This window comes from Ochotona curzoniae, unplaced genomic scaffold, assembly GCF_017591425.1.
Source record: "Ochotona curzoniae isolate NIBS_2020 unplaced genomic scaffold, NIBS_Ocur_1.0 contig_4612, whole genome shotgun sequence".
Taxonomy (NCBI): Eukaryota; Metazoa; Chordata; class Mammalia; order Lagomorpha; family Ochotonidae; genus Ochotona; species Ochotona curzoniae.
The window spans coordinates 1,641,298-1,659,988 of NW_024466343.1; the positions used below are offsets into that span (position 1 = coordinate 1,641,298).

Genomic DNA, 18,691 nt, shown 5'->3' on the forward strand with positions numbered 1-18,691 from the left:
CAATGTGATTAGAATGCATTTTGAGGATGCTTTCTGTACAGATACAAAACACAGGGACTAACATAATGCTGTGCAGCGTATAACAGAGCCATTTTTCGGCTTTGGTGTACTCAACTTTTTCAGTATTTAACAAAGTGTTTTGAATAACCAAAAGTCTCTTTATTGTATAAATAAAATGTCACCTTATTGTAAAGTGTCTTTTGTTTATAATCAAAGCAAAAATCCCGATCAGTGATAAAGCTGTAATATGAAAAGGGCATGTTTCTTTTAAAACAAAGATACCGCAATCAATGTCTGAAAAAAGCAACTTTTATTATAAACATGCAGTGTTTATTGCCAAGGGTTTTTTTTTCAGAACATAAGCATGCCTCAAACACTCAAAACTTATCTACCAATCTACATAAAGTGATAAACACGGCACTGATCTATTTAACAGAATCATATGGTAAGCATAATGACTGATGCACTTCAGTGTAAACAAAAATGTTTATATTTGGCATTTATTAAATCAAGGTCGACCATATATGAGCCTTTTCCATTTGCCCTTTTAAAGAACTGCTTATTTATTTGTAAGGCAGTGACAGAGAGAAGAAAAGGGACAAGGAGAGACCATCAGCCAGGGCTGGGCCAGCCCAAAACCAGGAATCAGGAATCCCACCAAGATTTCCAACACGGGTGGCAGGAATGAATGCATTACAGGAAACTGGATTAGAAGCAGGAACCCCAGGCTCTGCAATGTGGAACTCTCAGGTTTTCTATGAGGTGCTTTATCCCACTGCATCAAAGTGCCTGGCTCCATTTAAGATTTCTATGTGGTATGCCTTATTAGCAGTTTTCTGTTGCTGTTTTCTACAGAATTAAAAAGGTACTGTCTTCAACATTTTTTTTTTCAAATATCTAAGGATATACATAACTGCTCAATAATTTCACTTCAGAGAAAATATGTGGATGTAACCTATTCAGCTACCTTCAATTATTATATAGCAATAACCAAATTACATGGATATAAAACACTGAAAAAAACAAGTTTTAAATTCAAACTAATCAGAGTAACTAACACTTCCACAATTTTCTTCAAATCTTTTCTTGAGTAGTATTTCTGTGAGTAGTATTAAGAGAGCTGGGGGCTCTGCATGGTAGCCTAGTAGCTGAAGTCCTTGCCTTACGTGGGCCAGGCTCCCATATTGATGCAGGTTCGTTACCCATCTGCCCCACTTTCCATACTGCTCCTTGCTTGTGTGGCCCTGGGAAAGCAGTAAAGGACGGTCCAAAGGCTTGGGTCCCTGCACCTGTGTGGGAGACCCAGAAAAGGCTCCAGGCTCCTGGCTTCGGATTAGCTCGCCACCAGCTGTTACGGCCACTTGAGGAATGAAATCAGCAGAGGGAAGATCTTTCTGTCTGTTTCTCTGTAAATCTGCCTTACCAATAAAAATAAATCTTTTTTTAAAAAAAAAAATCAAATTAAATTTAAAAAACAGCTTGGAAAATGTCTCATAAACATAGGAAAAAGACATCTTTGAAAGGTAGAAAATTTCAACTGAAGACAAAAACAAAATAGTGAATGTAAAATTTAAACATACACTGAGAATAACCACATCACCAAAGTCTTAATATAGGCAGGAAAAAGTCTCAACTTTTTCTAAATGCTAAAGAACAATATTCGACAAAATTCAGCTAGGTTCATTATGCTGAATACAAAGGTAGAAACTAGACACATTCAAGTCAATTAGTCATGTTATATGGAATAAAAAAGGAAATGCAGAAAAAACCCTGTTTACAAAAATGCTTTGCTATAAAAATATTTAACCAGATTAAATAAAAGTTCATTTCTGAAAAAGTGTCTCTTATTGTTGTAAAGGAATGAAAATGATTAGGAGTATCCCTGTGCAAAACATTCAAAAGCAACGAATGAACATTAAACAAGTATGTGCTTATTATCACATTTATAAGTGTATACAACATCTTAAAATGTCAAACAGTTGTTTTGTTAGATAAAAATACCTAGTGGCAGTAAATATGGCTCAGGCCTGTTATCCCAACACCTAGCCGAGACTGGGAAACTAAATTCAGTTACAGCAATCACCTTTAGAATAATAAAACAAAATGTTATACCTTCTGACAATTAATATGATCAGGATCATAAAACAACTCTAATTTAAGTAGGAATTCGGTCTCTCAGATATTCCAGTACAGCAGCTGTTCCCTTCATTAATATGGCTGCCCGAGGAACACGGAATGGATTCCCATCTAGTAGTAGTGTTCTAAATGAAAAACAAAAATTGAGAATGCAAACATCTTTCATTAATAAAATTTTTCATCTGATTTCATTTGCAATTTTGTCAATAATTTAAAAAAATTTTTTTTAATCTGAACATTTACACAGCTGAAATTGCAACTATAATAACAAACAGTGAATGCTTATTACGTGAAAGGTACCACATGAAGCAATTTATATTCACTGGCAAACTTAATCCAATAATTTAAGTACAATTAATATTCCTATTTTATAGTTGAAGACAAATTTAGACAAGCAATAAGTATCCATGTCAAGGGTTATATTGTAATCCATTTATCAAACTTTCAATTTTTAAAAATTAATATAGAGATCAAATTTTACACATTCCTCAAGTAACAGTTGCAACAACCCCTCCATCTTTACCCAAACACTAACATGGCTGTTTTCTTCCATTGCTTGACTAGACATACATTTATTTATAAGGTTATTTTCATGTTATAAAATAAAGTTCAATTTTAGATTTAAGGGTTTATTTAAACAGCTTAAATTTTATGTAAACAAAAGAGAAATACACATCCTATTACAAAGTGGATCTAAACTGTACCTTCAAACAGTTCTATTTCTTTGGAATTCTTCCGAAATTTTACTGTTTTTTAAAAAGGAGTTAACTACAGTGGAATATCAATCTTAGTATATTTCTTACATGTGAATTTAACTACCCACTAAAATATATTCTAGTCTCTGAATCACTATGTGGTATTTCCTAGGTCATTTACAGATTTATAAACAGCAGCAAAAAAAGAGGTATCAGAAGGTACTTTTCTAGTCAAGGACACACACAGTGACACTTGGCCTTTTTTTATTTTTTAAATTACACTTTCTATTTGTATTGGAAAGGCAGAGAGAGAATGCAAGAGAGCACTAAAAATAAAAAAGGACCTGTTCACATTAGCTAGAAAGGTAGATCAGATTTTACCACAAGAAACAGACATTTGGTTCACTCCGCAAATGGCTGCAATGGCTGGAGCTGAGCCAATCTGAAGCCAGAAGCCAAAAGCTTCCTTCTGGGCCTCCCACATGAGTGCAGGGTCCCAAGGTTTTGGGCCGTCCTCTGCTGCTTTCCCAGGCCACTCAAGCAGGGAGCTGGATGGGAAGTGGAGCATGTGGGACACGAACCAGTGCCCGTATGGGATCCCGGTGCTTGCAAAGTGAGGATTTAGCCATTTAGCCATCGCACCAGGCCCTCCTTGCCCTTTTTGTTTCAGCTCTTACACCATAAGTGAGTGCCTTGTTATGGTCATTTAGTGGCACATTATTTTTTAAGTTTTCCTACTGTTGTTGGTGATCTCAGCTTAAACCAGCATTCCAGGAGTGAGGCTGATGTGCTGTCTAGTTTTCCTAAGCACAAACAGTCCTCATGGAAAACACACCTGTGTTAAGTAAGCCTCATTCAGGCATGAATTATTGTGTTTTTCTAAATGATCTCAATGTTAATGACCAACAACAATAAAAAGTAAGGTATCTTTATTGATAAACACAATAAAATGAAATCATGTATTCTTTGATGAAAATGTGACAGCCCTACTTCCTTCAGGAGCAATGGTTCCGCATTCACTAATTTGGTACTCAGAGTGACTTTATACACAACAACTACCACAAATAATGTGGATCAACTACAGTTGTCTCTTTTAATTTACAATTTACTAATATGAAGTACCAGGATAGAGGGCAGTGCTATCTCCACAAAACACAACATGTCAAATCTCTAATAACGGTTTTCAGCAGTTAAATTAAATTTGACATATTTTGATAAAAAATGGCTTTCCATTGATATCAATGACTCTTTATATTCCCTTAACAAGCATTTACCATGTTCTGGGTACTTAGGATTTTTTTTTCTTCTTTCCAAAAGAAAGACCAAAAGTAGATAAATGAGTCTAAACAAAGCATGATGGAAAATCAGAGTAGAGAGCTAATTCTGTCTGGAGAATAAGAAAAGCTTTTAAAAGAAGTATATAGGGCCCAGTGTGGTAACCTAATAGCTAAAGTTCTCACCTTGTATGAACCAGGATTTCATACGGGCACTGGTTCATGTCCCAGCAGCCCCGCTTCCCATCCAGCTCCCTGCTTGTCCTGGATAAGCAGTAGAGGACGGCCCAAAGCCTTGGGACCCTGCACCCACGTGGGAGACCCGGAAGAAGCTCCTGGCTCCTGGCTCAAATTGGCTCAGCTCCAGCCACTGCAGTTAACTGGGGAGCAAACCAACGGATGGAAGATCTTTCTATTCTCTGTAACTTTGTTGTTTCAATAAAAACAAATCTTAAAAAAAAGTGGTCTCTGGGTTAACTATCAATGAAAGCAGGGCAAAGCCATCCAAGGCAAAGGGAACAGTGAATGTAAACAGAAAAGCCATTGCCCACTTGGGGCAGAATGATGGTAGGCTATTAACAAATTGTGAAAAATCTTTTTTATAAAGCAAGTTATTTCCACTTACAACGGCATTTTAACTTTTGGGTTCTGAATATGTAAAGTGATGATAAAAGTCACCACCAAAAGCAATCTATTATTTTATGTATATATACATATGAGACACAAATATATAAACAAAATTTAGAAATATATCTGGTAAAATTTTATAAACAGATAAAATTCTGACTTAACTGTTATTTTTAACAGGCATATAAATCAATTTCCTGTAATATTCTTTGAAAAAAAAACATCAAATAATTTAAAAAACTCAATAGGATTACAGTTACCTTAAGTTCACACAATTACCAAGCTCTGGTGGGATCTGTAGAAGGTCATTATTTTGAAGGTCCAATGTAGTCAGATGTTCCATTGTCTTCATTTTGTGAGGATCCAGAGACCCAACCTGATTATTACTAATAAGAATTGTTTCCAGTGCAGGGATACGATATAGCACTTCAGGAAAAGTTTTGAACCTATAGTAAGGAGAAAACATAGGTATCTCCAGAGATCAAAATCTTCCCTTGAAACAATGATTTTCAGTTTGATATCACAAAGTAATGTTTACTTGAATTTTGTGTGAGTTTTACATTATTTTCCAGAAAATCAAAAACCTTCAGTGACAGATATCTAACTCATTATTAATTCTACATATTCAAAGTTAAAACGTTTCCTATCTTTGTGTAGGTAGTACTATTTTTTTTATTTTTTTAAGATTTATTTTCATTTGAAAGGCAGATTTTATACTACTTGTTATTTGTTGAAATCTTTACTCAATGGAGTGTTAAGCCTGTGGTTGATAAGCAACATGAAAATAAGCCATTGTAAAAATTTTTTAAAAAGGGGGTAAAGGGGAATACAGGCAGGAGACACGGTAATGGGTGAAGTATCATCATGTCTCTAAAGTGCACTGTGAAATGTGTGAAATCTGGTCATATACAAATAAAATAAGCTTAAGAACAGTGACATGGAAACACAAAGCAACAATGATGTTTCAGAGGAATGGGAAAACCAATAAATAAGTAGTACTTATTTTAATGTCACCATGTATTAGTTCTCATCTGTAAATAACAACAGTACAGTACTAAGCATATATACTTTTTTTTTAAATAAGGACAGTATGCTTTTAGATCTTAAGGCATTATGTGGGTTACAACAAATGTTAGCTGTTGATATGTTTATTAAAGGGAATTCACAAATTAAATTTAATTACAGGAAGCAATACAAAAGAGTTAGTGAGAGCTCAATTTTTGCAGTAGACTTCCAGGAACCTAAATCCTGACTCCTTAGTATCTTACGTTTCGACAAATTAACATCAACTCCTTAATTTTCTGAATAAACATAACAGAATCTACCAAACAGGGATTTTTAAAAGAGGAGATAAAAAAGAGGAGACAATGCATGTATAGTATTTAGCACAGCACCACCAAATAATAAACTCTCCATAAATATTAGCTATACTTAATTATCTCAAGCAAGTTGATAGTGCTGTAGTTAAATCTAAGTCTTATTTAGTCTAAAAAGTCCTGAGATCTACTGCTTACAAGTCCACCTCATCCTCTATCCACCTTTATCCTCTATTTCCTTACTTTACAGCCCATGGAACACTGTACCATATCATGTCCTCACATCTCTGTGCCTTACCACATGCTTTCTGCTTTAACTGGGATGCCCTCTTCCTATGCCTTTCAAAGGACTGTATTTCAAGACTAGTCCTCAAAGCTACCTCACTTCCAAGTAATCATAGCACTCATGCTTTGCTATGTCTTATTCTTCAAATGTAACAAATTGCTTGTGTAACAGTCTATTATTCTACTTAATTCTCAAAACTGCAAAAAGTAACAAAAAAAACCAAACCTGCTAGATATCAACACTAAGAACTCCAAACAACTAGCATCACTGTCAATTCAAAGTGAAAACACAAAAAAAGTAAAGAGAAAGAGCTTTTTCAAATTTATTTGGGTTTTTATTATTTTTTTTCTGGTAGCAAAGACTCTTATTTTCCACTATGTAGTGGTTAGAAATGTCTGTTCAGTTGCTTACCTATTGAAGGAAAGATTGATTATTTGTAGTCTTATCAATGACTCCATTTCTTCCGGCAAGGAATTTAAAAAATTGTTCCTAAATTGGAAACCAAAATATTTGAATGATAAGGTTTACAAATTTAAAAAAACCACTAAAGGTATTGAACAAAAATAAAGATACTTATACCAATGTGTCAACACTTGATCTAATCTTACTGAAGTGGGTCCCTACCATTTCTGATTCAATCACCGCAAGTATTTTGTTGAGTGTATCAAATACCAATGCTAATATGCAACTAATTATGCAAATAACACTTAATACACTTAAGGTAAACAATGTAACTAATTCCCTAACTCCTTTAAACAATTCAGCAATACTTCCTACAGTTCAAAATCCTCTACATCTCATCTAAAACACTATGTGAAATAAATTTCCTATTAGTACACTATATATGTCCTTCACAGACATGAAAATCTACTCCAACAATTGAAAAAATACACAAAAATGAAACGAGATTCAATGTTTAAAAATTAGATTACTACTCTGTACTAAGCAATTCAAATTTTACTCCAAGACTATCTATATATATGCATGTTTTAGAACTTACAATGAAACATTAAGCAAACAAATTCTCGTTTGAATTTGGAAGTCTAGGAGCAATGCTGGATGTAAACAAGAAAGCAGAAGCATTTGGGGCCAGCACTCTGCTGCAGCAAGTTAGGCTGCCTTGCAGCGATATCTGGATCCCAATGGTACTATGCTGTCCTGGCTGATCTACATCTTGACCCAGCTTCCTGATATTATGTCTGGGAAGGCAAGGGAGAATGGCCCTAGTGTGGGGCCCCTGTACCTAGAAATGGAATCCAAATGGAGTTCCAGGCTCCTGGCTTCGGCATAGCCCAGCCCTGATCTTTATGGCCATTTGGGGAGTGAACCAGCAGGTGAGAGGCTTTCATTCATCCTCCCTCTTTCTCTCTCTGCTGTCTTTGTGACTCTTTAAAGAGGCGACAAACTAGTAACAGAAAATGTATGTGGGGAAAATTATTTCCAACTAGATGACTACTTATCACAACTGAGTAATTTTCTCTAATCTATTCCTTCTGATTCAGAAGTCATCCTTAACATACAAGTGACTATAAGTAACCTACTTTTTTCCTCTGATTTTTTTTCAGTTATTGTCTGTATTAACATTTCAACATTTTATTATTTTCCTAGAGAATTTTTGACCTACTTATTACAAGGCATGAAAGCACATGCTGATCACTGAATGTAAAAGCTTTAAATACATTTACAAACAAAAGTGTGTGCGTGCGTTTGCAAACTGCAACAAAAGGAAATAGATAGCAGAAACAGAGACTAGGATTCAGTCACCTGCTCTACTGATATTGAATGAAAATGTGGTATTACAGTTTTATCAATATACTTGCCACCTGGAAATAGAAGCGCTTCCATACCTACTAGGAGTGGAGGATCAATCAATTGGCCTTAATTGTACAAGCAAAAAAATCTGCATCTACATCAAGTACAAATCCTCAGAAAGATATCTTATTATTTTACTGCTGTTGGAGCAATCAAGAAACAGCAAACCAGGATAAACATCATACTTAATTCAGTTAATGACTTGAATTTATAAAATCAATTGTCTCATACATCCTGTAACAAAGGGGTTTTCTGATTAAACTACATATCAACTGCTTATAAACATTTTAAATGTTTTTAAATACATTATCTTTTATCATAATATTATCAATTAAATTTTCATTATACCTAGTCATGATTACAAGAAACATTATTTCAATTCCTAGGTTTGGCAAGGTTCAGCAATATAAAAACTGAAACAGGAAAACTTAAATATCGATAAGCAAGGCTAAACAAGGTTAGTACTTTTAAGTGTACTATTCAAATGTTAAATATACTAAAAATGCACCTACTGAAAATGCTGTGGAGATGTCGTTTAACAATAAAATGTTGAAACACAAGCAATAAACGCTTGAGTTGCTCTGAAGCATACATATTATGATTCTTAAGGAGCTGTGCTACTGCTGAGTCCATTACTTCAAATCACACATGCTTAAATTAGATTTTCTATTACCTCTGAAAATCTTAAATATGGTTTCATTTATTTTTTTAAAGGTTTATTTATTTTTATTGGAAAAGCGGATATACAGAGGAGGAGACACAGAGAGGACGATCTGATGGTTCACTCCCCAAGTGACCACAACAGCTGGAGCCAAGCCAATCTGAAGCCAGGAGCCAGGAGCTCCTCTAGGTCTCCCATGTGGGTGCAGGGTACAAAGGCCCTGGGCCATCCTCGAGACTACTTTCCCAGGTCACAAGCAGGGAGCACAAGATGGAAAGCAGGGTCGCTGGGATTAGAACCGGCGCCCATATGGGATCCCAGTGTGTCCAAGGCAAGGACTTTAATCACTAAGCTATTGCACTGGGTCCAGGTTTCATTTATTTTTGTTGCCACTCCTAATTACTTTATTCTTGGTCTTAACTATTTAATACAGTATTCTAAAACCAAATAGGTTGTTTAAAGAGAAGCATGCAAGCTACTGTGTAGCATAGGGTTGTGCCAGTTTTATTCTATCTAATTTCAGGAAAAGATCAATGTATTTCTTATTACTTATTTTAACAATCACTTATGCAGATGCCTGATTAAATATCTGCTAATACTTAAATTTCCTCTAAAATCCTGTTACTAATCTAAAACCCAGTTTTCATACTTAACCACAACAATAAAACTTATAGGGCATAAGTTAGGTAAAAGACAAATCACAATTTTCAAAAAATCAGGCCGTGACAATAGCAACAAATACCTGACATCTAAAAATGTCAATTTCTGAAGCATACAGAATTCCGAGGATATAGAGGAAAGCTTATTAAAACTGAGGTTGACGTCAGTAACCATGTCTTTCAGTTCAATAATCCTGAAACAAGAAAGATTTTTAAAAGTGTTAGCACTTAATTCACAATCAGAACTTCAAAATCATAAACAGATCCTAAGTAAGGAAAAGTTCCATGTTGTTTCTGATAATTGAGCCTTTTTCATAAGATGTTTGAATTTGGTTGAATTACTAATATAAATAAACTTCTGAAAAACAAACAAAAATACAGACTTACTATTGTCTATGTAAAAGTTTCTATTTGACCTTAAAATTGATGCTAAAGTTTTACGTAAAGCTCATATATTTTGACGTTAGCCAGTCATGGCACAAAGACAAAAATAAAATCCAGGACATTTTTATATTTTATATTATTTCACATTAATCATAAATTGTTAGACATATATCCTGTAAAACAGGAATTTCTACAAACTATACAATGTAATAACAACTGCTTTTGAGTTCTTGAAAATGTTCTTAAATGTACTGTGTCAACTTCTTTAACTTGCTATTTAAAAAAATACATATCAGTACTAAATTTAATCATGATTCTAAATCAGTTCCTAGTCTGGTAGGTGTCACCACTGAACAGTTTAAGTTAGGCTTAGACAGGAAGTATTAAACATTTCTGAGTAAGCCTAATCAAGCTTAGTACTTTCAATTATGTTACTAATGTCATTTACCAAGAAATGTAAATTAAACCGTAACAATCTTTAGTGTATCATACTAAAAGACAAAAGAATGAATACACAGATAGGGGAAAATTTATAACGGATAAGGTATTCAACACACTACATACAATATCATTCTAAACAGGCTACAACTTAAGATAAAACATGCCATGCTATGAAATTAACAGCACAAATCAGTGACCTTTACTGCCTTTTTATGGCTTTCAAAGCTGCTGAAAATGTGATACAATGGATTTGGTAATAGAATAGCATATTATTTTGCATAAGGACCAGGTGGGTAGAATAAAATAAGTAAATAATAACCTAATAAGAATCCTTCAATCTGCTCCAGCCCCTCCCCCAGTAACTTGCTTGATTCAGGACCGGGCAAAACAAACCTAAGCTGACAGTTTTAATGCTCAACTATTGCATCAAACTATTCGCTCAGTTTTTTAAACAAGGCAAAATCAGAAGATGTGCTACATCTCCTTGCTGCAATGAACCTTCATAAAATTATTATTCAAGGTTTAAATTTCCTGAACAAAGTCTGATTTTTTTAAATAGAGAGGAAGATCTTTTTGTTTTAATTTTTTTTAAAGATTTATTTTTATTGGAAAGGCAGATATACAGAGAGGAGAGACAGAGAGGAAGATCTTCCACTTGATGATTCACTCCCCAGGCGGCCACAATGGCTGGGGCTGAGCCAATCTGAAGCCAGGAGCCTCTTCTGGGTCTCCCACACGGGTCAGGGTCCCAAAGCCTTGGGCCGTCCTCAACTGCTTTCCCAGGCCACAGGCAGGGAGCTGGATGGGAAGCGGGACTGCCAGGATTAGAACCGGCATCTATATGGGATCCCGGGCATGCAAGGCGAGGACCTTAACCACTGTGCCACCGCGCCGGGCCCCAAACTCTGATTTTTTAAAATTTTTAAACATTTCAAATTAAAAACTATTCTATTTTCTCAATATATATATATATATATTTTAATCTGTTCACTTAAAAGAGTTACAGAGAGAAGTAGGAGGAGAGGGAGAGAGACACAGACATCCTTCCTAAGCTAGTCCAGTCCCCACATGGCTGAAGTGTCCATGGCTGGGCCAGGCCAAAACCAGAAACCAGGAGCTTTATGTGGGTCTCCTGTGTAGGTACAGGGGCTGAGACATTTGGGCCACCCTCAACTGATTTCCTAGGCACATCAACAGGTAGCTACACTAGAAATGGTGCAGCCAAGACTAAAACTGGTGCCAACGTGGGATTCCAATGTCAGGGAAGTTTTAAGCCCAATGCTGCAATGCTGTCCCCCTCCCTGCCCTGGCCACCACCCCCTCACCTTTTAAAACTAATTTATCTACTTGAAAGGGATAGTTACAGAGAGAGGAAAGAAAATGAGTTGTTTTTTTCTTTTAAGTACTAAAATGATTAGCATTTACATTTTAAGTACTAAGCATTATCTTCTTGCAAAATGCTTTCTGTGAATTATGCCATTTTAATTTAATTCATATAAATATGTACTACTATTTTTTAATCCCTATTTCACAAGTAAGTAAATAAAAAGCAACCACTTAACATGTTAAAAGCCATAATCAATATATCTGCAATACAGTACAAGTTATCAACTCTGCAGGTCAAGTTTCTTTTCAATATTTTAGCTGTTAAGTTCATCTATCAACCTTCTTTGGGTATGTAGTTTATTACTACACAACATTTTTGAAGAATCCAACATAAAAGTAATTTTCTCTAACTTTTCCATATTTAAAATATCAAAGACTGTATGGCACAAAGTAAAATGTAAAGTATGACTGCTGGCTGTCTGCCAGCAATGGACTTGGTGCATGGGGCCAATATTAGTGCCATCAGGCTTACGTATACAGAGGGTCACATAGGATAAGGGAGGAGGCATTGAGGAGTTTAGTTCCCTTAAGCCTGTCTAAGGATCCCTTGTCTGAAAGTATCTCTGTTTTGAAAATATCCAATTGTTCTCATGCTGATATCCAATCAATTGTTCTATAAGACTTCTAAAAACTACAAGGACCCTTTTTTAGTAGAAAAATATTAACAGGTTTCAATAAATTTTACTATATTATTAGTAGAAAAGATTCAGTAGCTTGGCTATTCCTTGACATAAATCTCTAAATTAAAATTTGTATTATTAAACATAAACTTGGCACTGTATAACTTCATAGCATTTTTCTCCCAATATTTTATTTACAGACAAAAAATTTCATTTTATTAATGATTCTAATTATACATAGTTTAAAAAATAAAAGATAAACAGTTTACAAAATCTGTATACCTCTAACAAATGAAAGAATTTCATTTTGGTAACTCCTTTAAAATTAGCAATAAAATAGGTTTACTTTCAAATTAACAAATAATAAATTGTTTTTCTTGCAGCTACATATGAATATCACCATCACATTTTACTAGAAATGGCATCATAAACAATTCTTACCTTTTCGGAATTTCACATAGCTGATTCTTACTGAAGTTAACAGAAACGATGATGTTGCTTTTTACTGCATCAAACACTTCATCAGGAATTAGATTTTTCTGTTTATCACTAAAATGAAGGATTGTTCAAAAAAATGAATCCTTTGAGTTTCAGCAAGAAATAATTATTACTTTTCATTTTTTAAAAGGACTTACAAAATTTTTCAAGGTAGTTGATTATGATGGCTTGTAAACAATATAAAAATTCATCAAATCACAAAATATCCGTTATAGAAATTCAGATAACATATTGCATTATAAACAATAGGCCAAATACGGGCATTCATATACCTAATCAAATAAAACCAGAGACATTTTCATAATCTAGGAAACCTGAAAGTCACACAGCAAACGAATAGGCCATTCCTCTACCTTCAACCAGAAGTAAATCTCTAAAGCTAGAAGTAAATCTTAGTAAAGCTGTTTCTGCTATAAAGTACCATTTAAATTGTTCCAGAGATGCTCAAATCTTGGGAAACTGATCTGTGTCCAAAAATCTTGAAAATTGATGCTGTTTTAAAAGTTGCTAGCACACTGGTAAATACTTCCAATGAAAGAACCTCAACTGGATTTGAACTGTGGTAATGCAACAAGGTGGAGAAATCCACCATAGGGAGAGGGTTCGGGGAGGTGTGGGGGGAATCACAGTGCCTATAACACTGTGTCACATAATGCAATGCAATTAATAAAAAAAAAGTTGCTAGCATTTATGCTGAGCTTGAGAATTCATATTTTAAATAGGATAGTTCTAATTTATATATAAGGCAAATTGCAATCAATTTAGAATAAAAGCAATCAAAGATGTATCTTAATTATGTTTTTCTTTTTTTTTTAAGATTTTTTTTGGGGGGCCCGGCGCTATGGCGCAGTGGTTAAGGTGCTCACCTTGCATGCCCGGAATCCCATATGGGAGCCGGTTCTAATCCCGACGGCCCTGCTTCCCATCCAGCTCCCTGCCTGTGGCCTGGGAAAGCAGTGGAGGACAGCCCAAAGCTTTGGGACCCTGCACCCGCGTGGGAGACCCAGAAGAGGCTCCTGGCTTCGGATCGGCATAGCATCAGCTGTTGTACTCAGTTGGGGAGTGAATCATCAGGTGGAAGATCTTCCTGTCTCTCCTCTCTGTATATCCGCCTTTCCAATAAAAAAAAAAACTTTTTTTTTTAAGATTTATTTTATTTTTATTGGAAAGGCGGATATACAGAGAGGAGAGACAAGAAGATCTTCCATCCACTGATTCACTCCCCAGGCGGCCGCAACAGCTGGAGCTGAGCCAATCCAAAGCCAGGAGCCTCTTCCGGGTCTCCCATGCAGGTGCAGGGTCCCAAAGCTTTGGGCCGTCCTCGACTGCTTTCCCGGGCCACAGGCAGGGAGCTGGAAGGGAAGCGAGGCTGCCGGGATTAGAACCGGCGCCCATATGGGATCCCGGGCGTGCAAGGCGAGGACCTTTACCACTGAGCCATTGTGCCGGGCCCCATTATGTTTTTCTAATATCTATGCTTATAAAAGTAACTATGGTTATCCCAAGAAAGACCAAAATAACTTTACAGATTGCCTGAATGTTAGCATATATGGTATAATGTTTTACATAGAATGGACTCAATAAATGGTATTTATCCAGGGTGAAGCGGACAGACAAGAGATTAAAAACAAAACGCTAAGCTAAGAAATTCCAAGGCAGGAATGAACTCTGTAGCATCAATCCCTATATGATACCCGGCAAAGAAGTTGATATTTAGCAGACAACAAGAAAATCTACCAAATCAGTAGTTCACTTTCTGGAAGATACACTATGCAACGTTATTATGCTATGCCAATACAGGGATATAAATATAAGAAGAGGAAAATTACCTGTTCTGGCATGGTAAACAGAATTAGATTTAAAATACTGATTTCTATATATATTAAAGAATGACAAGAAAGAGATGAGAAAACTGAATGAAACACAACAAATACAAACTACAACTTTACGCTGGCTGCAAGAAATTAGTTCCAAGTGACACATTAAGCTTAAGAGGTTAACACTGATACTAACTATAGATGCATAAATAAATCTAGCCATCTGTCTTACTTGAGTCTGTATTCTTTTGTATTTTCACAGTATCTTCACATGAGCCAGTAATGAGCTTTGAGACTATCATTTATTTTTTATCATAGCTGCTTATACACTATAAAAATAACACCGGACTACTACCTTTAATCTTCACATGGGTATCTCCGCAATTTAATGTACTTCCATAACATACAAACATTTTAAGGCTTCTATCTCAATGTACAATTAACATAATAGTTTGAGTTTTAAAAAATGTGATGCTATGGAATATTACAACTACAATATATATTATTCATCTTAGATTAAGAAACATTAGCCATGTACAACTTCTCAAACTGTCTGCTAGATAAGACTTTCATTAACTAAGGACTAATTTCTTTTTAACAGGACACAAGTTCTAAGACAGAATATTATTACCAATACTGTCACTTCATTTTTACAATACACAATTTTTCTAAAAACTATACTATTAATAAAAGCATCCGTCAAGAAATAAACAATCTATTTATTACCATAGACAAAAATCAACTAAAGTATACAATGTCATTATAATTTTAATATATTTCTTCTTTTCAACTGCTGTTATTCTAGGTACTCTGTTGTGTTTTTCTCAAATTTTCCTTTTTAAATTTTTTTCTCAAAAGTCCCTTTTGTGCTTTTCAGTACTACATACCTATAATCTAACAACTTTGAAGTGATGATGGCGTGGATATTGACACTGGATTCGCTGGGTAGTGTCATGGCAGTCTTATCAGCAGAGTCATTTTGACTAGGTCCATCATCTGGCAAAAGATAAATCACATAAAAACTTATATTCATACATCAGGATAATTTTTTAAACCCTTCATAATAGGTAAATATAGTACACAATATTTCTATATATTATTGGTGAGACAACCTTCAGGATTATGTTTTATTTCTAATAAATATCAATCTGGAAGATAAAATTTAATTATTAGAAAACAGATAAAGGTCTATAGCATGGCTTTAAAGCCGTTAAATAAATCCTACTGTAAGGAAATTTAGGAGTAAGACAGTAGGTACAATGTCTAAGAAGAAAGAAATCAAGTTTTTATCTTAAACAAAATAACATGAACCATTAGAAAATATTTCTTAGCAAAGGGAAGATACCCATATTATTTCCCTTCATGTTCCCCCAAATAATCATATGACTATCTTCTTTCCAGTTTAGTATACAATAAAACTGATTAACTCCAATCACTTAAAATTGGCAATTCTCATAATTAAGTATGCCTCTGGTACATTATTGTATCTGCCAAGATTTTGTTGATAAAGAAAGACTATCTTTTATTGGACATTTTCCTAATATACATTCATACTCATATAATCACATATCAATAACCAACTTACTAATCAAAGAGACTGTTTAATATTCCCATCATATGGCACCCAAAAAATACAAATTTAAAAGAATAACATTTTATGCAGGAAAGACTTGAAAAATCTATAATGAAGTAAAATAAGATTTCAAATTTTCAACAATGTGAAAAAGATGAACCAATTCTACAATTCATATTTAGAAATCACTGGCATTGATTTTACTTGAGCCCACTAGGTATCCAATTAACATCTACTAATGACTATCCAGTTTATTTACCTTAAACTGAATTCCGCCAGTCATTAAACAATAATGCATAACTACTGTATCACAATTAAAAGTAATTTTAAAAACTGATTAAACCATTATTTCCCATTTACACACTTCTTATACATACTTATTCATAGAAGCAGCACAGGAAAAGTTATAAAGATAGCATATAAAACTAAAATATCAGAGAAATATTAAGACCAAGTAGATGCTGTGGTATACAGAGCTTTCCTAGCAGTTTGGTTATAATACTTGAAATATACACAGTATTGGTTGCCAAAAAAAACACAAGCAGTGACAGGATATTAAACCAACAACAACAAAAACAATTGTTTTTAACATTTATATGTAGACTGCCACGATCACTGATTTCCAAAGAGCTACATTTTTAATTGTCAAAGAGCCTTTAAAGAGGGAATATAGTCTCTTTGTCGAAGGTACTGATGTGAAACAAAATTTATTTCTCATCATAAAACGTTGTGAACTGGTTAATTTTTTTGCACTATGCATTTACTGACTTAGTTTCAATACTCAAGTTTCAAGAATTTCAACTGAACAGGGCACACTAAGAAAATACGAGTAAATGTAGATTAACATGAAATATATATTAACGTGTATCAATGTATATTAATGTGAGATTTAAGAGAACTAGAAGGCACTTAATCTATAAATTTCCACAGAGAAAAACTTATATTTGCTTTTTTAAAAAGTAAGATAAACAGAAGGAGAGACAGAGAGAAAGATCTTCCATCCACTGGTTCACTCCCCAAACAGCCACAATGGCCAGAGCTGAGCATATCTGAAGCCAGGAGCCAGCGTCTCCTCTGAGTCTCCCACATCAGTACAGTCCCAAGGCTTTGGACAATCCTCCAATGTTTTCCCAGGCACAAGCAGAGAGCAGGTCGGGAAGTAGAGCAGTCACGATCTGGAATGCTGGCGCTTGAAGGTGGAGGATTAGCCTATAGAACTGCTGTGCTGGCCACAAAAGTTGCTTGTATTTGCACAAGTAAGTGAAACAAACGCCAAATGAAGACTCAATCACATAAAGTAGGAAGAGAAAAACTTTTCAGAAATTCTCAAATCTATTCATTTGTTAAGAAGGCATTGTGGGTGACTCAATTGAATGAGTGTCATCTATTTTGGCACCCAATTTACAGATTCAATTTATCTCTTTTTTTAAAAAAAAACATTAATTTTACATTGAAAAGGCAGACATACAGAGAAAAAGAAATGCAGAGAGAAAGATCTTACATCCAACAGCTCACTTCTAAAGTGGCCACAACAGTCAGAATTGAGCCAATTCAAAGCCAGGAGCCAGGAGCTTCTTCTGGGTCTCCCATTTGTGTGCAGGGTCCCAAAACTTTGCTCCATGCTTTACTGCTTTCCGAGGCCACAAGCAGAAAGCTGGATGGGAAGAGGAACAGCTGGGATATGGACTGGCACCCATGTGGGATCCTGGCGGATGCAAGGCAAAAGATTTAGCCCCTAGGCTATTGCACTGGGCCCTCAATTTCTCTCTTTCAGGAAAACTGGCACAAATCACTCTGCCTTGCCAGTAGCTTTATTGAAGGAAAAAAAAGCCACATGAATCACATTTTCTCCCAGAAAAAAAAAACAGGGTGAAAGCCCATTTGCTTATTTCTTAATTACATAACATTATCCAACACATACTAACAAGTAGGTACTATTATAGGAAGAAGTAAAGACATAACTCAGTCTAGTGGACAAAATTAAAAAAAAAACACACATAAAACAATATGTTAAGCGCAGTGAGAAAAGCATGTAGAGTATATTTTAATGGAAGTAACGTATGTTGAGGAGGCATGGAAGTTCTGTAATCAAGGTGTGCCAAGGTAAACCTTGGAAGGGAGTTCTTGTTAATAGAACAATTTTAAAGAATTTGTCACTTTTCAACAGTGCTTTTCAGTTTCAAGATTTTTTTTAAAATAATTTTATTATCTGCTGTTTATCTTAAAATGAAAGAATCTAAATAAATGCTTATTTTCTGAGGCAATAAGGACCTTGGAAAAAACTGAACAGGCTTACAGTGCCTGTACCGGAAGTAGAATGCATAGCTGCATGAAGAGAAAAAAAAAAGCTCATTTCTTAGAGACTCTGTGCAGTTAACTGCAAGGCATACCTTGCAGTTTTACAAATCTTTTTTAAAAATCATGATGACTAAGGCGGTATGAGACATTACTCAAAATATGATCCTCAGAACAGCAAAGAGTCTCACTTGAAAACTGTGACAAATGT

General features: G+C 34.9%; 1 protein-coding gene across 2 annotated transcripts in view; it reads right to left on the bottom strand.

Annotated features, from left to right (window-relative positions):
• Positions 1 to 1,484: 1,484 nt before the first annotated feature.
• The window catches only part of LRRC40 (leucine rich repeat containing 40), a 60,437-nt gene continuing 43,230 nt past the window's right edge, over positions 1,485 to 18,691 (bottom strand). The window contains exons 10-15 of one of the 2 annotated variants that reach the window (XM_040987266.1): positions 15,500 to 15,608; positions 12,739 to 12,846; positions 9,550 to 9,660; positions 6,746 to 6,823; positions 4,993 to 5,178; positions 1,485 to 2,261 (exon numbers count right to left, since the gene is read on the bottom strand). In XM_040987266.1, coding sequence (XP_040843200.1) covers positions 2,156 to 2,261; positions 4,993 to 5,178; positions 6,746 to 6,823; positions 9,550 to 9,660; positions 12,739 to 12,846; positions 15,500 to 15,608 — 698 coding nt within the window. In that variant the 3' untranslated portion in view covers positions 1,485 to 2,155. Of the gene's footprint in view, positions 2,262 to 4,992; positions 5,179 to 6,745; positions 6,824 to 9,509; positions 9,661 to 12,738; positions 12,847 to 15,499; positions 15,609 to 18,691 lie in introns of those variants that run through there. The other variant, XM_040987267.1, reaches the window with a different exon arrangement.